The sequence below is a fragment of the Artibeus jamaicensis genome, unplaced genomic scaffold (genome assembly GCF_021234435.1).
Source record: "Artibeus jamaicensis isolate MK-2021 breed Jamaican fruit bat unplaced genomic scaffold, CSHL_Jam_final scaffold_474, whole genome shotgun sequence".
NCBI lineage: Eukaryota > Metazoa > Chordata > Mammalia > Chiroptera > Phyllostomidae > Artibeus > Artibeus jamaicensis.
Window position 1 is genome coordinate 25,967,440 of NW_026522046.1, and position 17,561 is coordinate 25,985,000.

General features: G+C 34.7%; 1 protein-coding gene across 1 annotated transcript in view; it reads right to left on the reverse strand.

Moving 5' to 3' along the window:
- Nucleotides 1–17,561, reverse strand: part of RSRC1 (arginine and serine rich coiled-coil 1) — a 321,547-nt gene that overhangs the window by 127,714 nt on the left and 176,272 nt on the right. The window contains exon 7 of the mRNA XM_053657700.1: nt 2,596–2,647. Within this exon, the coding sequence (XP_053513675.1) occupies nt 2,596–2,647 (52 nt within the window). The remainder of the gene's footprint in view (nt 1–2,595; nt 2,648–17,561) is intronic.

Consider the following 17,561-nt stretch of genomic DNA (forward strand, 5'->3'; position numbering starts at 1 on the left):
AGTAATATTATTAACATTCACTAATAAATCAATAACAATGCAATGGTTATACATAAAACTTTCTTCTGGGACAGAAGAGTAAAAGACTAAGTCTAATCAGCAGGATTCTACATATGAACCCTACAGACCAGCACACAACCTTAAGTATTTCCCTGCACTCGAGAATCTAGCTTACAGCCTTAAGTCTTCCCCTACATCCAATTTAAGGGCCCAAAGTCAAAAGTGTTTTCCCCAGGAACTCAGGTAAACTCCAGTATGACAGAATGGGGACTTTCAAACCTTCCTATCCACCACCTCCATTTTAGGACTAGGCAAGACTTTAACTGTGTGCCTTGCCAGACTGAGCTACAGTTCCTTCTGTACTGGTTTACTTTTAATAACACAATGAACACCCTGGACTCATCAGTGACACAGATCTGAAACTCTGACAGTAAGTTCTATATTTGCTTATATGTTTCTCCCCTATCCATTCATCTGCTTCCCTTCTCCAGGCCACAAGTTCCCATTAAAAGCAGTACTGAATATTTTTCAAAGGGGTATAATATATTATATCATATTATAAAGTGATATATTCATGCACCTGGCATCAGAAAGCAAAGTCCGGTAAAAATGGTTACATAACCAGCGGCAACGAGAAGCAGCAGTTCTTTTGTAGAACAATTTAGCAAAAATGTATAAAAAGCCACTCTAAAGATTAATACCCTCTAACCACATAAACTCATTTCTATAGCAACCAATCCCAAGAAAGTAATCTAAAATAAGGGAAACCCAATTTTTAACCGAAAGTACATCACAGTGTTATTGATAAAATGGGAAAGCTAGAGAAAACATATTCAATAAGAAGAAATTAATAAATAATCCTACATCTTGCTAAGATCTGTCTTTGCTTATCCAAGCCAATATACATTTTTTAATTTGAAAAGTGCCACAGTATTTTGAAAATTTCTCAAATACACAGAACCTACCTCTTTATCCTTCATAGAGTTTACAATGTAAAATTTTTTAAAATGAGGATGACCACTGGGACTGACAGGAACAAGTCACACACTGTGAGGTCTGGACTGCCTAGTTTGCTTTATAATGTGCTTCAAAATCATAACAAAAGATTGAGAAATAAAAGAAAAATGTATAAAACCATGAGATAAAATTCCTTACAGTTATATTGATGGGAACAAATATTTTCTGGACTAAGCACCATAAATATTTTCCTTTAAAATATGACTTTGTCAATACTCAAATTCTGAACTAAAAAATGTATTTCAAAGCAAAATAGTGCCACTAAAGAATAAATGTAGATTATATAAATGATAGGGAATCATACTAACTAGCTTTATCCTATAGTATAAAACACTGTAACAAAATTTTAATGTATCATGTTTTCTACATAACTAAAAGATAAAATGCATAAAATATGACATTTAAAGTAATATGGAGGGGTTTAAAGACTGGCAAAATACTTACAATTTTTAGCCCTTTATAGTAAGTAGTTCCTATAAGTGATTTATGAAGCTAGTATATCATTTACACTGGTGTTCCTGATCTTTAGTCTGTGGACATTTTGAGTCAGAATGAAAGGAACAAATGTAATGTAAGAAATCCTTAAATCATGTGCACATATATATTTTCTCAATCAAGGAATACAAAAAAATCCGACTGTTATTTGGTAGTACGAAATTACTTTTGATGGTAAAACAGAATTCTTATTTTACAATTGGAAATTATGACCTGTTTACAGACCTTTAAAAAGTATAATTTTTAAAAATATGTACTACTCTGGTGATATTATTCTAACCCTCACACTTGACCTCGACAACTTACTACTTGACTAAGTTACATACATTTTTGAAAAGCACATTAAAGTTCAGAGTAAAATAACAGTACTTAGAAAAAAGGACATGGATTTGTATTTTTATTTTGTTTTTTGGATCTTTATATTTTTTAAAAGGTAAAGTATTTAAAGTATTTAATGTTTACAGAAATCTGGATATTATACCTGAAATCAAAGTCACAGTATTATTGTGTCATTGAGAAATAAAACATATAGACAGCATTTTAAGATTAGGTGGTATCCAGAATAAAAGAGCCAATGAATTAGTTGGAGGAATTAAAAAATGGCATTTACCTTGCTTCCTTTGGCTCAATGAAAACCTCAACTTAAAGCTTGTATCTTACACTAAATCAAAAGAGATCATAGACTTAAATCTAAAAAAAGGAAGACTATAATACTTTTAGGAAAAAAATGCAGGAGAAAATCTTCATCATATGAGGTTAGGCAAAAACCTCCTATGACATCCTTAACCATGTCAGCAAAAGTAGCATCCATAAAGATAAAGATCAAGAAATTGGACTTCATCAAAATTAAAACCAAAACAAAGTCAATTCATAAGCAGAAAGACAAAGAGTGACCTTTTAGTATTATATTGCAACAATAAATAGTTAAGGTAAAAAAAAAATATATGTATATATATAAAATCTAGATCTCATAAATTTGTGAGGATATAGGAAATAAGCGTTTTTCTTTTTGACCCACTAGTAACCATGCTAGGATTTATTTCAAACTTTTTCATTTAAATAAAGTTAGTTATCTATACTTACCAGCAGCTTCGAGAACCAACTGTAGCCTGGCTTTGGCCTGTTCAGCTGGTGGCTGAAAATCAAGAATAAAAGACATTTACAGATCAGTTTTAATAGATGAATCTTTAAAGTAATGCATTGTTATGTGAATATCAGAAAATTGAGAGAACTTTATCATAATCAATATTAACATCTACTCACATTTTAACAAAATTCTACCACAGCAGCTCTACCAATCTGCTCTCTCACCTCAGTCTCTGAATCATACTTTTCATTAATATGATGTGAGAATTTTTTTCATTCCTTTACTGGAAAAGGTTTGACGCGTCCACCCCACTGGCCACTGCTTCGCTGCCACCACACCCATCTTCTCCAGCCATCCCACTCATCTGGATGAATATGACTTCTTTTTGAAACCTCGGTTGTCAGACTTTCACACACTGTGATTTTCTGGCAGTTCTGGTTGTTTTTGTTTTGAGGTTAGTCGAGATCCTTTTTATGGTTATGTAAGGAGTTGTAATGTGTCTACCTATGCCTCTACCTTGACTGGTCTGTTAAAATTAATACTTTTTTAACCAACCTACTTGATTATAGAATGCCAATTCTTAAAATGATCACATGAGCTCCAAAAATGGATATACAACTTTTATGCACCCTATCTCTCCCAGACAGCATGACAGACCTTCCCATGGAAGAGCATAAGCCACCTGAAAAAAAAAACCCAGCTTTTTGGAAAAAATACAATAGCTATTACTCATGGTATGCTCTAATGTTCCGGATGCTGTGCTAAGCACTTTACATACATGTCATTTGACAAAATTCTCATAACAATTCTGACAAGGCAGGCATTCTTAATGCTATCTTTTACATGAAGAATAAATTACCTAAAATCACAAAAATTTTAAGGTTACAGAGCTTGAATTTTAATCCAGAGGACAAAATCTTTGCTCTTCAACACTATACTGCCTCAGAGATGGAGCTACATTTTATTAACTTTCATTGGGGGAGGGGAAAGTCAAATCAGTTTTGATTGCTAGAAAGATTATACAAAGTTAACACTAAATTTTCTTTAGTCTTTTTGATGTGACCATTAATGATCTTAAAAGGTTGCGAGTGCCATCTTAAAAGCTCATTTTAATCAAGCTTCTTCAGATGAATAACTTTAAAATATTAAACATATTTGCAGTATAGGTACTATCCCATCTCCTTTAAAGTAAAATGCAATCTCACTATGACAGAAACACATATCAACAGCTTATCATATTTCTGGCTACATTTCATTTTAACAGTTACTATAATTCTATCTCTTAGGATCAAGGTCTAAGCTAGAAATATTACAAGTAGCTCAAAAGTAGATTTATCCTTGCTTCTAGAACTTAGTACCAAGTTGGTTTAAATAAAGACTAAAAAAAAAAAAAGAATTAAACCTACAACGTATATTCCATTCTCAATAGCAAATTCCTCTTACTGAGATTTAGCAAACATTTTCTCTGAAGAGCTTAAGGCATTTTGAAAAAGTTAATATAATAGCTATTTTATTATAAACCAGAAAAAGATGCCATTTTATAGATGTCTTTTATAGATGAAAAAGTTAAAGAGGTGAATCTGAACCCAGGGTTATAACATCCTTTAGAACTGTTTAAGAAACCCACATTCAGAAAAAAGATGCCATTTTTTAATAGATGAGAAAGTTAAAGAGGTGAATCTGAACCCAGGGTTATAACATACTTTCGAACTGTTTAAGAAACCCATATTCATGACCCTGTTAAATGATGCTGCTCATTTAGTCCACAAATGCACAGTCATGCTTCTTTGTTTACAAACTGTCTGTGGCAGTGAGCCGCAGGGTTGAGTAGTTGTGGTCGAGTTTGTATGCTCACAAAAAGCCCAAAATATTTATATGGCTCTTTATAGAAAAGCCTCGCTCCCAACCTAGATTCCCTTCCACTTATCTTTGTTATACTATGTATAGCTGCTAAAGTTATCTTCACAAATCAAAGTTCAAACTAAGTTGCTGCTTAAAAAATGCCTCAGTGACTCCCCACTGCTTCCAGGATTAAGCACAAACTTACTGCTTAATTTTCAATACTATCAACATCCTAAGCTATTCTTCCATTCTTATTTGTCAACCATGTCTGTACGCATGCAACATTTCCGCAACACGTGGCCTCTCACTTTCTCAACTACTTCCTGTAGAACCCTCTTCTTGGAATTTCCTGCTCACCAGTTATCCTTAGTGGTGGAAATGCTGAAATGCCACCATCTTTGTCCGGCCCCACCTGGTTACACAGTGGACTACTTCACAGGTAATACAGCACTAAAAATCTTTGTGAGAACGCTACAGACTACCTCTCTATTCTTGCAAAATAGGAGCCCTTTCCCTTCCTTAGTTTCCTTCATTTCTATTCCCAGCTGTGAAACCTCACTATTTAAACCATCTTGAAAGAGAACTTAGGAAAAAGCTTTGATTTGGAAAGGAAGTAGCTTTATGAAAGCTAGGTAGATGAAGTAGAAATTCCCTCTCCTCTGTGGAGCCAAGGTAGGCAGGGAGACAGGAAGAGAAGTTTGGTTATTTTAACGCACGTTTACAAGCATAAAACAAACAAAAATGGAAGACACAGCAAACTCAAACTACCATTTATTTGGGATGGCTACATAATTGTGCCACTAACTGGAAATGTTGTCTTAACGTGTCCCTGTAAGAACTTTTTGTTTGACAGCTAAACCAAAAGATTCTGCCCCAGAAGTAGGAAATGAGGGCTTTTTACACGCGTTAGTTACTTGTATGGTAGGCCTCTCGGAAATTCTAAAATAATTCCATGTGAAACAACTTATTTTTAACAATACTTCTACACACGGCACTGAAGTTACAGTGAAATTAGACTCAATAATAAAGTTGTTTACATTTCGAAAGGTCAAATAATTTTAGTTTCCTAATTCTTTTCTAAAATGAAAGAGTACGTGGTGACATATAAGGATAAACATTCATATAGTTTTTAAACTGTTTTAGTATATTCTTTCTTTTAACATCTTTATAGCCATGCACTTTTGCTACCACAGTTTTAAGTATCTTTTAGTCCATAAACATTAACATTTCGGGATGGCCTATAAAACATTATTTGAAACTATTACATAAATGTCTTTCCTGATCTTTTTAGAATTCAGTTTAAAATAATACCTCCTATTTTTAAAATCCTTTGTAGCATTACAACAGCTATTTCTAAGAAACTTATTCCCTGTGACTACTTTTCTTTCTGCTTTTTGACTTTGTCTTTCTCCCTTTGTGTCATCTCAAGACTGCTGAGAAGGGAATGGTGTTCTCTGCAGTACCACTTATCTGGAATGGTCTACTATTTCTTTTTGCTTTATAGACTTCACACAAGTTTTTAAATGTCTTGACAAAAACGTTTCTGTTTTATTCCAAGTTATAATTTCTATGTTTGAATGCAGTGACTTTACCTTTGCCTCTAACAGCCTCTAACAGATCTTCCAAATTACTCTTTTTGAAGTATTTTCTCCACTAAAGGACAATACTAGAAAGTTTTCTTAAAAAATATATTTTATTGATTATGCCATTACAGTTGTTCTCTTCCTCCCTTCATTCCCCTCCACCCTGCACACCCCCTCCCCCACCATTCCCCCCTTTAGTTTATGACCACATGTCTCAAGTTCTTTAGATTCTATATTTCCCATGCTCTTCTTGCCCTCCCCCTATCTATTTTCTACCTACCGTCTATGCTACTTATTCTCTGTAACTTCTCCCCCCTTATCCTCCTCCCACTCCCCTGTTGCTAACCCTCCATGTGATCTTCATTTCTATGTTTCCGCTCCTGATCTAGCTGCCCTCTTAGTTTGCTTTTGTTTTAGGTGTGGTTGTTAATAACCGTGAGTTTGTTGTCCTTTCATTGTTCATATTTTTATCTTCTTTTTCTTAGATAAGTCCCTTTAATAAGGGCTTGGTGATGATGAACTCCTTAAATTTGATCTTATCTGAGAAGCACTTTATCTGTCCTTCTATTCTAAATGAAAGCTTTGCTGGATAGAGCAATCTTGGATATAGATCTTTAGATTTCATGACTTGGAATACTTCTTTCCAGCCCCTTCTTGCCTGTAAGGTCTCTTTTGAGAAATCAGGTGACAGTCTGATGGGAACCCCTTTGTAGGTGACTGTCCCCTTATCTCTTGCTGCTTCTAGGATTCTCTCCTTCATTTGTATCTTGGCTAATATAATTATGATGTGCCTTGGTGTGTTCCTTTTTGGGTCCAACTTCTTTGGGACTCTCTGAGCTTCCTGGATTTCCTGGAAGTCTATTTCCTTTGCCAGATTGGGGAAATTCTCTTTATTATTTGTTCCAATAAGTTTTCCACTCGCGGCTGTTCCTCTTCCCCTTCTGGTACCCCTGTAATTCAGATGTTGGAACGTTTAAAGATGTCCTGGAGGTTCCTAAGCCTGTCCATTTTTTAAAATTCTTATTTCTTCATATTTTTCTGTTTGGTCATTTTTTTTTCTTCCTTCTGGTCCACTCCCTTGATTTGAGTCCCAGTTTCCTTTCCATCACTATTGCTTTCCTGCTCATTTCCCGTCATTTTAATTAGTTTAGCCTTCATATGTTCCTCTAATTTATGACTAAAATCAACCAGTTCTGTGAGCATCCTGATCACCAGTGTTTTGAACTGTGCATCTGAAAGTTTGGCTATTTCTTCATCGCTTAGTTATGGGCTCTGGGGCTTTGAGTTCTTCTTGAGCCATGTTTTGGTCTGATCATACCTGTTATGTATGAGGAGCAGAGTCTTAGGTGTTCACCAGGGTGGGGCCACCCAGGTCGCTGGTTTGTGATGCTGTATGTGGGGGCGGAGTCAAAGGGGGGCAATAGCAGTCCCCTCTGCTGCTTCCCACCGCTGGGGCCTGTGCGGTCTGTCTCACTGCTTGCTCCTTTGCTGGTTTAAAATGTTTTTTTCCCCCCTCTCCAAAAACCCTTCAAATAGGGGATTGTCTGAACCATTGTTTTCAAAATGGTCAATGGTGCAGATAAAACCACAAAAAGTCAAGTGGATATGTTACTTATTTGTTTCCATAAACATGTTGTAGGAAATTATTCATTTGATTTGAATGATCTGATTTGAAAATGTCTTTGAAAGATATTTTCTAGATGAAATATTTGTAACCAGGGTCTGTTTCACACGTGCCCAACAGGTACACAGAGATGAAAGCAAAAGGCAAGTATCAGAACACCTGTATTCTAGTCTTGACTTTGTAATCTCAATGGGTTTTAGTTTTCTCTTCCGTGAATGCATGCTCATGACTATATATTTGAAAAATAGAAGAGTATGCCCAGTACAAGAATTGTTTTTTTTTTTTACTATTCTTACTTTTTGTCCTTTATTATTTTGAAATTCTTTTTTTTTTAAATATTAAATTTTATTTAGTTACTTTTCAAGTACATTTTTTTTCTCTCCCCCCCCGCCCGGTCTCCCCCCTCCCTCCCATTCCGCCCCCCCAGTCCTCATCTCTGTGTCTTTCATACTTGTTCCTCAAAATCCCTCCCCCTTTTTCCCCTTAAGTTCCCTTCCCTCTCCCCTCTGGTCGCTGCCCACTTGTTCTCTATTTCAGCGTCTTTGTTTTTATTCTGTTTGCTTGTTTGTTTTATTCTTTAGCTTCCTGTCAAAGGTGAGATCTTATGGTATTTGTCCTTCAATGCCTGGCCTATTTCACTCAGCATAATGCTTTCCAGTTCCATCCATGTTGTTGCAAAAGGTAGTAGCTCCTTCTTTCTCTCTGCTGCATAAAATTCCATGGTGTATATGTACCACAATTTTTGGATCCATTCATTTACTGATGGGCACCTAGGTTGCTTCCAACTCTTGGCTATTGTAAATTGTGCTGCTATGAACACTGTGGTGCATAGGTTCTTTGAAATTGATGTTTTAGGATTCTTGGGGTATAATCCTAGCAGTGGAATTGCTGGGTCAAAAGGCAGGTCAATTTTTATTTTTCTGAGAAAATTCCATACTGTTTTCCATAATGGTGTACCAGTCTACAATCCCACCAACAGTGAACTAAGGTCCCCTTTTCCCCACACCCTCTCCAACATTTGTTGTTTGTTGCTTTGTCTATTATAGCCATTCTGACTGGTGTAAAGTGGTATCTCATTGTGGTTTTAATTTGCATCTCTCTGATAGCTAACGATATTGAGCATCTCTTCATGTGTCTCTGGATATTCTGTATGTCCTCTTTAGAGAAGTGTCTGTTGTTAAATAAATTATGTTCCAACCCCATGATAGAAGCAACACAGTAGTAAATTTTTTCAATGTTTTAGAAAAATGAATACATGGAGAGTATTCAATGTATTAGAAAAATGAATACATGCTAAAATAACATTTTTAGAAGGCTACAAAACTGTATAATCCTGATTTGTAAAAAAATAATAAAATGCATATTCTAGAAAGAATTAAAAATATATAACAAAATTGTAACAATTTCTATTTTCTTCTCTACCCTTAACTCTATCTATGTTTTCCAAGTAGGATTCCATTGGCTAGATCAGGAAAAATGAGTATTATGAGAAAAAGAAAATTCTTTAAAGATAAATGAAAGAATAAATTAAAAATTTTGAAGACTTAAATTTTTTACAGTTCATAATAAAATATATTTATGTCACTAGAACGTAATTTAAAAATGTGAAAAGAGCCATAAATGTACTCATACTCTTTGTGAAAATATTTTCAACTTTGGGACTTTTAGGAAAATACTTAAAATATGAAGGAGCCATGATCATTCAGGCATTTCAGATATTTTCTTTTAAGAGGTGAAGACCAGGAAATAAAATGAAAAGCCAACAATAAAGAATAAGGTAGGTAAGTCTACTTAATGAGATACAGTAAATTTATTTAAAATAATTAACAATGTTAACAATTTAAAGTATGCAAAACTGCCTATCAACCAGAAAATGGCATCAGACATATTAAGTACATTAGAATACTCATACCCTTTGACCTACCATCTCATTTCAAGAATCTAGTTTAGAGTCTGAGTCATTCAGAATTGAAGAAGAGATAGTTTCTTGGATAAGCAAAACCTAAAAAATGTCATCACCATCAAACCAGCTTTACAAGAAATGTTAAAGGGTATTCTTTAAGCAGAAAAGGAAAGCCCATAACCAGAAATAAAAAAACATGAGAAAGAAAAAAAATCTCACATAAAAAGTGCAGCACAAATAATGCCCCTTTTTTATTACAAAATCTTTTGTTACAAAATCATAAGCATGTAATTCTGTAACAATATCACACTCAAGCAAACCACATAACATTAGGTGAAATGTTCAAATTAAGACTATAAATTATTATACCCATATTATTATCCTACCAACCACACTCAGGCTTTGCATCTGCCAGACTCTGTACTTAACAAAAACAGTAAATCAGACGTTTAAAATGCTACTCTTTAAAGTATGTAATTTTCTAACCACTTTGCTATGCTTCTGAAACTAATACAGAATATTAAATATAAACTGTAACTGATAAATTAACAAATAAAATTAAAGATAAAATGCTACTGTGAAAGTAAAAAGAAAAGGTAACAATTCAAACTAAAGTAGTTAGAAGATACACAACACAGAAAGATTAAAATGATACCATTAACATACAGCATAAAGAGTGACGTAAAAATGTGGTCCTTTAAATGTGGTCCTTACAGATTATATTCAGAACCAAAGGAAGAAATGAAGCTCACTGAGAACAGTAAATATATGAGCAAATATAAGAGATATATTTTATTTTCTTCTCTTAAGCTTTTGAAAAGACATATAATTGCTAAAAGCAAAGATTCTACCACTGTATTGTGTATAACTTATATAGATATAATATGCATGATAGTAATAATACAAAAGAGAGGGAAATGAAGATAAAACTGGAACAAATGGAGGCAAACTAGTATATTTCATTGGAAGTAAATCAGTATTAACTTGAAGTATTGTAGATTGTGATAAATTAAAGATGCGTATTGTAATCCCTACAGAAACTCCTGAGACAAGTTTCTACAATGTCCTTGAAAACATCTATAGTCAGAATATCACTTGAATACAACAGTATAAATATATACGGTTTAAAAAAGACTAGAAAGAAGTACACAAAAATGGTAATAAATCAAAACAGTAGCATTATGAGTGAGTTTTCCCTTTTCTTTGTTGCTTCTGGATTGTGTATGAAGAGATAATATATTTTAAATAATATATTCTAATGAAATGTAAACCATGTGAAATATACTGTAATATGTCAAAAGCTCAGGAGACACTGAAGACATTTTTAATATGTACGCACAGGCATCGGGGAGTCTATGAAACAATCTCCTGATATAACCATACGCACTTTAGTCGTCCTGGACAGGTAATCTACAAATTCCATCAGATTCCCAAAGTGATCTAGGTGTCCAAAAAAGTTAAGAACCAGTTTTCTCAAGCATTAACACACAGTTTGTCAAACCCTATTCATTTGGAGTGTGGCTTCCAATGCATCCTTACCTAGTTATTGACTTTTGAAGTGATGACTCACTAATTCCAGTTAGTTCGTAACTCTTGAATTTCTCTTACTCTTATTTCAGAGGCTCAGCGCTGGGTGACAGGAAGAGACAGGGTAAGGAAAACGAACTCTGGACTACAAAGGCAGACCATGCCAAGATGACTATGAACTGGAACCCCCTATTTGTGAAGAAAGGTACTCAGTGTGTAATTTTTGCTATTATTTTTCACATAAGTCTTTAGGATAGAACCTACTGAATTTATGATATTTTTGCTTTATCTACTTTTTTTTGCTTTTTAAAAATTAAACTTATTAGGGTGAGTTTATGATTTTTAAAGATTTCTCAGGTAATTTAATGAATAGACAGACTGGAATTTACAGCTCTGAGTTAACAGTGAAGTTCTGAGACCAATGAGGTTTGTAATCATTTCTGTACCCCTACCACTCCAAGACTACCCACAACAGAGAAGATTCTTAATAAACAATTTGTTGAATACATAAATGAGTCTTCTTTTTCATAGTATGTGAAAAAAATAAAATGAGGCAAGGTCAAATTACCATATATTACACATAAAAATATTCAGATAAGAAAAGGTCTACCTCTCTTAGGTAGTAAGTTACTGGTTATAAGATTTATGTTTGGATTATTAGTGCTGAAGTATCCCACATTCCTGTCCCTGATATCCTTTCTGTTCTCACTGGCCAAAGTTAAAATAACTTCTCATGAAGATGATTTCTTAAGGTAAGCAAGTCTTATTAAGACAGCAATACCTCTTGGGCTCTTGAGTAACTAACTATATCAAGAGACATTTACCTAAATTAAGAAAAACTTGTTTCCCTTTTGAAACGAGAGAAAATATTTGGTTATTGAATGAAAAAACATCACTTTAGATCACTTCTAGATCCAAAGCTAGTTTTTGCATGTACTTACTTAACACATTACAATTCTTGCTACACTAGAAAAAGCCTTTTGAAGCTATAATCTTAAATATATAAACATCAGAGATTAAACACATAAAAGGCCACTTTAATGTGATATGCAGATAAGGTTAAGTGACCAAGTTTCACAGAATACAGAACCTTTTCCTTGGTAAACCGTGTACCCATTTACCCTATTTCATCTCAAATATGTGCAGGGTCCCAATCTTAGGGGAAGATAAGCTTCAGGCAGTACATATATGCACGCTAATAGTGAATCTTATTCATGACTCCATTCTATTATAAAATTCATTTCAAAATTTGGAGTTGTTCATAATGATAATCATGCAACAACTAAAACTAACTGTACAGAGAAGTATCTGGAGACGGAATATATTTTTAAATGACTAGTAGAACACTATCCTGATTTAGAAACATTAGTGATGTTTTGGTCCATTCAATACTCCACTGACCAACGCACATTGTAAGAGTAGCTGGACAGTCCAGACTAAAGTTAAACTGACTTAGATTCACACATTCCAGGGCTTGCCTGGTCAGCCTTGCTCAGTGAGGGTCTATCAAAAATGTAGTGCGGGACCAAGAAGGGGCCTGGGAAAAGTCATTCCTCAGGGAGGAGTGATAGTAGACAAGCTGAACCTCACAACAGTGTTTTGTTAACAGCTATCAGATTTCTGATTTCCAAGTTCCAAACACATATCCATCACTCCGGTTTCTCTTTGATTGAGGCTCCCACCCTGGCCTGTCCTCTACCCTGGGTCTACGAGTGCCCCACTTATTAGCAAGCAATTCAATGCATGCTCAGTGCCAGGAGGATTTGTGTTTGTGTTCATAATCAATTTTGGCTCCATGTGGTCTCCCTAAAGTGCTTGCTTTTAATGTATCCCTAAGGATGTCCGACTGCTGCTGAGGAGGCCTGTCCAAAAGTCAAATGGCAACAGTGGCCTCACATCCATTGCTGTACTCAAGTTAAATTTTCTGGAAGTTATAAAGACGAACCGATTATTATCAAAGTATAATTTGCAACTAAGACATTTTCACAGAACGATAGTCTTCAATTTTTTGAGTTATACATTAAATTGAGGCTGTGATTTTTAGGAAGGTAAATCAAAGTACTCTTCAATTTACCACCAGAAGTATTATTCTGGGCTAATGAGAAAAAAATTGGGCACTTTGTTTGTATCAAGAGCCGGCCAAATAGCGTCATAGCACTGATGTACAATCATGAGGGAATCTGCAGTAGACTGAACCGAGAAGCCTGGTGGGCTAAACAAGGCATATCACATGAAACAGATTAGGGCAGTACACCAAGACAGACCAAACTCAAAAACCCTGAGCGGTAGCATCACTTACTGTCTTCACCATTTAAGCTGACATTCTGCTAATCTTTGCATACACCAACCTGCAACGATCGACACCAGTGGGAGTAGAGGTCAACTAAATGAGAATTGTTTTGTTAAAAAGATTTTAAAAAACTTTCAGCATGTCATTAATTTTGGTTGTATTATGAATGACTAAATCATCAAAACAATGGCTCAGTGATTAAAATAAGCTTTTCCCAAGTGAAAAATTAAAATAATTGCACTGGCAAACCTTAAAATCATTCAAGCAACATATGAAACATAGAACATGTGAGTAAATCTGTCTATTAATAAACCAAACATTGGAAACTCAATGTAAGTAAAACAGTGCTATCTATATTAAATTAAGATGGTTCATTTATATTAAATTGGTTAATCCTATTTCTGTTAATCTTGAAACTTTATTTTTAATTTGTAAATTTACTTAGTAAATTTGTATGAATAACTAAATTTCTTTGAGAGGTACCTAAGCATGTAAAAAGCATGTGCTCTGGAGCCCAGACTGCCCACACCTAAATTCCAGACCTGATATTTATTTGCTGTGGGATCTCAAATGAGTCATTTAGACTATCTGCACCTCAGTTTCCTTATCTCTAAAGTGCTGAAAATAGTACTACTGAAAAATCCTACCAGTGTTGTACGTGGGATTAAAACGAAAAAGGTATGAGCTCTGGAACCAGAACACCTAGATTTTATAGCTCAACTTCCCTTTCTCTGGGATGTATTATTACAGGGTTTTATTGGCTGTCTTATAGAGTTATTGTAAGGGTTAGATGAGTTTGTGTATACATTATCAATCCACCCATCCAGCCAGCTAAAGTGCCCAGCACATAGGAAGAGTCATATGTGCTACTTAACATTATCATTGTTCCTATAATGTCATTATTAATATTAGTATAATGGTTGTACAGTTACATAAACACTGTAACTGTAAGGAGTTTAAATCTACTTTTACATATATACACTATGCAACATTGTGATATAGTATCAAAGTCCGAAAGTGAGGGGATAACAAGAATTTTTTTTTCTTTAAAGAGAGGAGTCCATATACTACTAACATTTAAGAAACTATTTTTTAAAATTGTACCTCCGCTATCCTGTGTATATCTCCATCATTTCTTTTAATAAGAATGGAAACACATTATTTCTGAAACTCTTAAGGGCAGTGGCAATCCAGCAACACAGGAAGGCTCACTAATATTTTGGTGGCCAGCTCCCACCTTAAGTCATCCTTTTCTATATACAAAACACTGTGGCAACTATGCATGGCACCTACTAGTCAAGCAACTGCTTGACATCAGCTAAATCAAGTGTGGTTTTATTTCTGCTGATTAAATTTAAATGTTAGATCAGTGAATGAAGTAAATAATGATGACAATGAACATTTAAAAATTTTTCAACAATGTAGCACAATTACTTAGATAAAATGACTACCTTTTGTACAAGGGCTGTGCTACCTTTCGTAGCACTAAAACACAACTGTCCACAGATTAGTGACGGACTTATTAAGAGAACTTTTTTTACTTCTATGTTTCTATGAAAACTTTAAAAGTTTTTAGAAACAAAATGTTTAGTTTTTAGTATCTAAATCACAAGGTATCAGGTTTGTTTTTAAAGAAGAATAAGAGTCAATGTTCATTTATATTTTGGATTAGATGGTCTTTCTATATCAACAATTACTGGCATGTTAGCAATGAGCTGGCATACAGATTCATAAATAATATCTTCATGGTATACATCCTCCGTTACTATGTCAGAACACAATACCATTCTCTTTTGCTGGGATACCTGACTAAATTTCTTCATCATTTGCTTTTGCCATACATGTGATGGTTAGTTTTATTCTTGTCCAGATTCATGAGAAAATTTTTCACAGGTGAGCTTAGTGGATACAATTTGGATAATAGCCAATAGATGGCACTGTTCTCACTAGGTAGCAAACACCTCATAATGGTTTCATTACAGGCACAAATTATTAAGACCAAAAATATCTGCTCAAATCAGTGAATCTGACATATTTCTTGTGATGGGGGAGTATATGAAAATGCTATATATCTAAAAATTTACACCTAGTAATTCTAGAATATGGAGACCAATTTAAGGCAAACATTATTTATTCACCTAAAAGTATGTATTGAGTATATATGGTGACTAGGCAGTAGAGATACAAAAGTAAGCTATCTTCTGTCTCAGATAATCATACAATAATGTGTAAGTAAAATTATTAATGCAGATAACCCACAGAGGAGCACGAAGGCTCAGTCTGAGGATGGCAGGGGCCAATGAAGGATTTTTGCAAAAATGATGCCTGAGCTGGTCACACAGGATTTGAAATGAGTAAGTGGGGGAGGGTGGGGGGCGTGTGGGGAGGGGGTTTTTAGTACAAGGGAAAAAGCAATCCCAAGAACAAGAAGGTAAGAAACAGTGCAGAAAGAATGAATCAGAATGTAGCAAGACAAAAACCTGGAAGAAGAGGTTGGTAGCACTCAAGAGAGTTTGCAATCTTGAGAAATTTGGACTTCAACCTTTGATATTGGGATATTCCCCCAGAGTAATGGAAAATATCATGATCAGATTTACATTTTGGGGAGATTTCTGCAGGAGCTATGTGAACCTGAATCTGAACAGGATTGGAGGTGGGAATCCCCCATCACGGCTTTTCAGGTAGTGCAGAGAACAAGCAACGAAGTGAAGCCTTACCCGGAGCAGTGGCAATAATGGGTAGAGTCCAGAGGAGTAGGTTTTGAGAAATATTTAAGGGTGTGTGTTAGCAGGAAATGGCATTTAAATAGGTATAGGAGATGAAGAAGGAGGAACTAAGGGTGACAATCAAGACATTGTATTTCATAGGTCCTTTTGAGATGCCACAGATAACTTTCTACTGATCCTGCAGCCTTTTAATGTAAAGTATAAGTCTAGGTTTTCCTCTTATCCATCCAATCTTTACTCTTTGATACTGTACCTCACCCTCTACTTTAAAACCTTTATAAGAATTACCACAAATTATGATTATTATGTATTTGTTTGTCTCTTGTACTTATTAAATTAATACTGCATTTCTCAAGTTTTACACTCTACTCTCATGGTGCTTGGCTGATTACTTGCCATCAGGCTCAAACACTACCTTAGCCCCCATTTAGTACAGCACAGCCACAAGGCACGCTGCCTATTCCCTGAGTACCTGGGCTTTTTCCAACTAAAGCTTTTCTCACCAGGGCAGGACAGTTCAGAACTATTTTCCAGTGTAACCGGTGTTCTCTGGTCAAGTCAGCTTGTTCCACCAGGGACAACAACTAAAATACCACTCTACAAAAAAACCAGATGTTTCTGCCTTCACCTTCAGAGACTTGCCAGGGTTTCTCTACCATGTCTCCTTGCATCTCCTTCATGGATATTAATTTATTCATATGGCAGAATCTCTTCTCAAGGCTATCTGAAGATATCATAGTTGGCCAGTTGTTTAAAGTTCTTCTCTTAAACAAACAAACAAAAAAAAAAACACTTCCTCACTCTTGAGCTGCAAAATGATATTTACAGCATTGTGTGTAAAAAGGGAGATGAGTGTAGAGTGCTATGTTTTTAAAAATATACCCAAGTTTTCCAATGATTTCCTCTATGTCAGTTTCCTTGGAATTTTAAAGAAAAAGCTGAATACAGACTAAAGGAAATAAACTAAAATATAAAAATCATACAGGCCTTACATTCAGAATAAATATTTAAAGAATAAGCTGTTCTGAAACATCTAAAATATTCATCCAATAGATTAAAAAAACGTCAGCACATACTTGCACAATACTTGTTTGAGGTGGTGAGGTACTATCAGGAATACAAAATAAATCTAACTTTAAGTCATTTATAGTATGATATGGTAGGTAAGATATGCATCTAAAAACTATAATAAAGTATTCCATCTATTAATACTACTAGAGAGGTATTAGAAGTTGGTACAGTAGTTTGGTGCTGTGACGGATTCATTCTGACTGGATGTTGCAAATCACTTTACAGAGAAAGCAGAATTTAAGCTTGTCTTGAAAGAAAAAAAGATAGTATGTAGTTATGTTAAACTGTAATTTGTAAGTATGTATTTTTTTAATTTTTTATTTAATTTATTTAAAATAAAACAGAAGTGAGTTCACCTATTTCTTCCACCACCTAACCCCTCACTCTCTGCCCTTC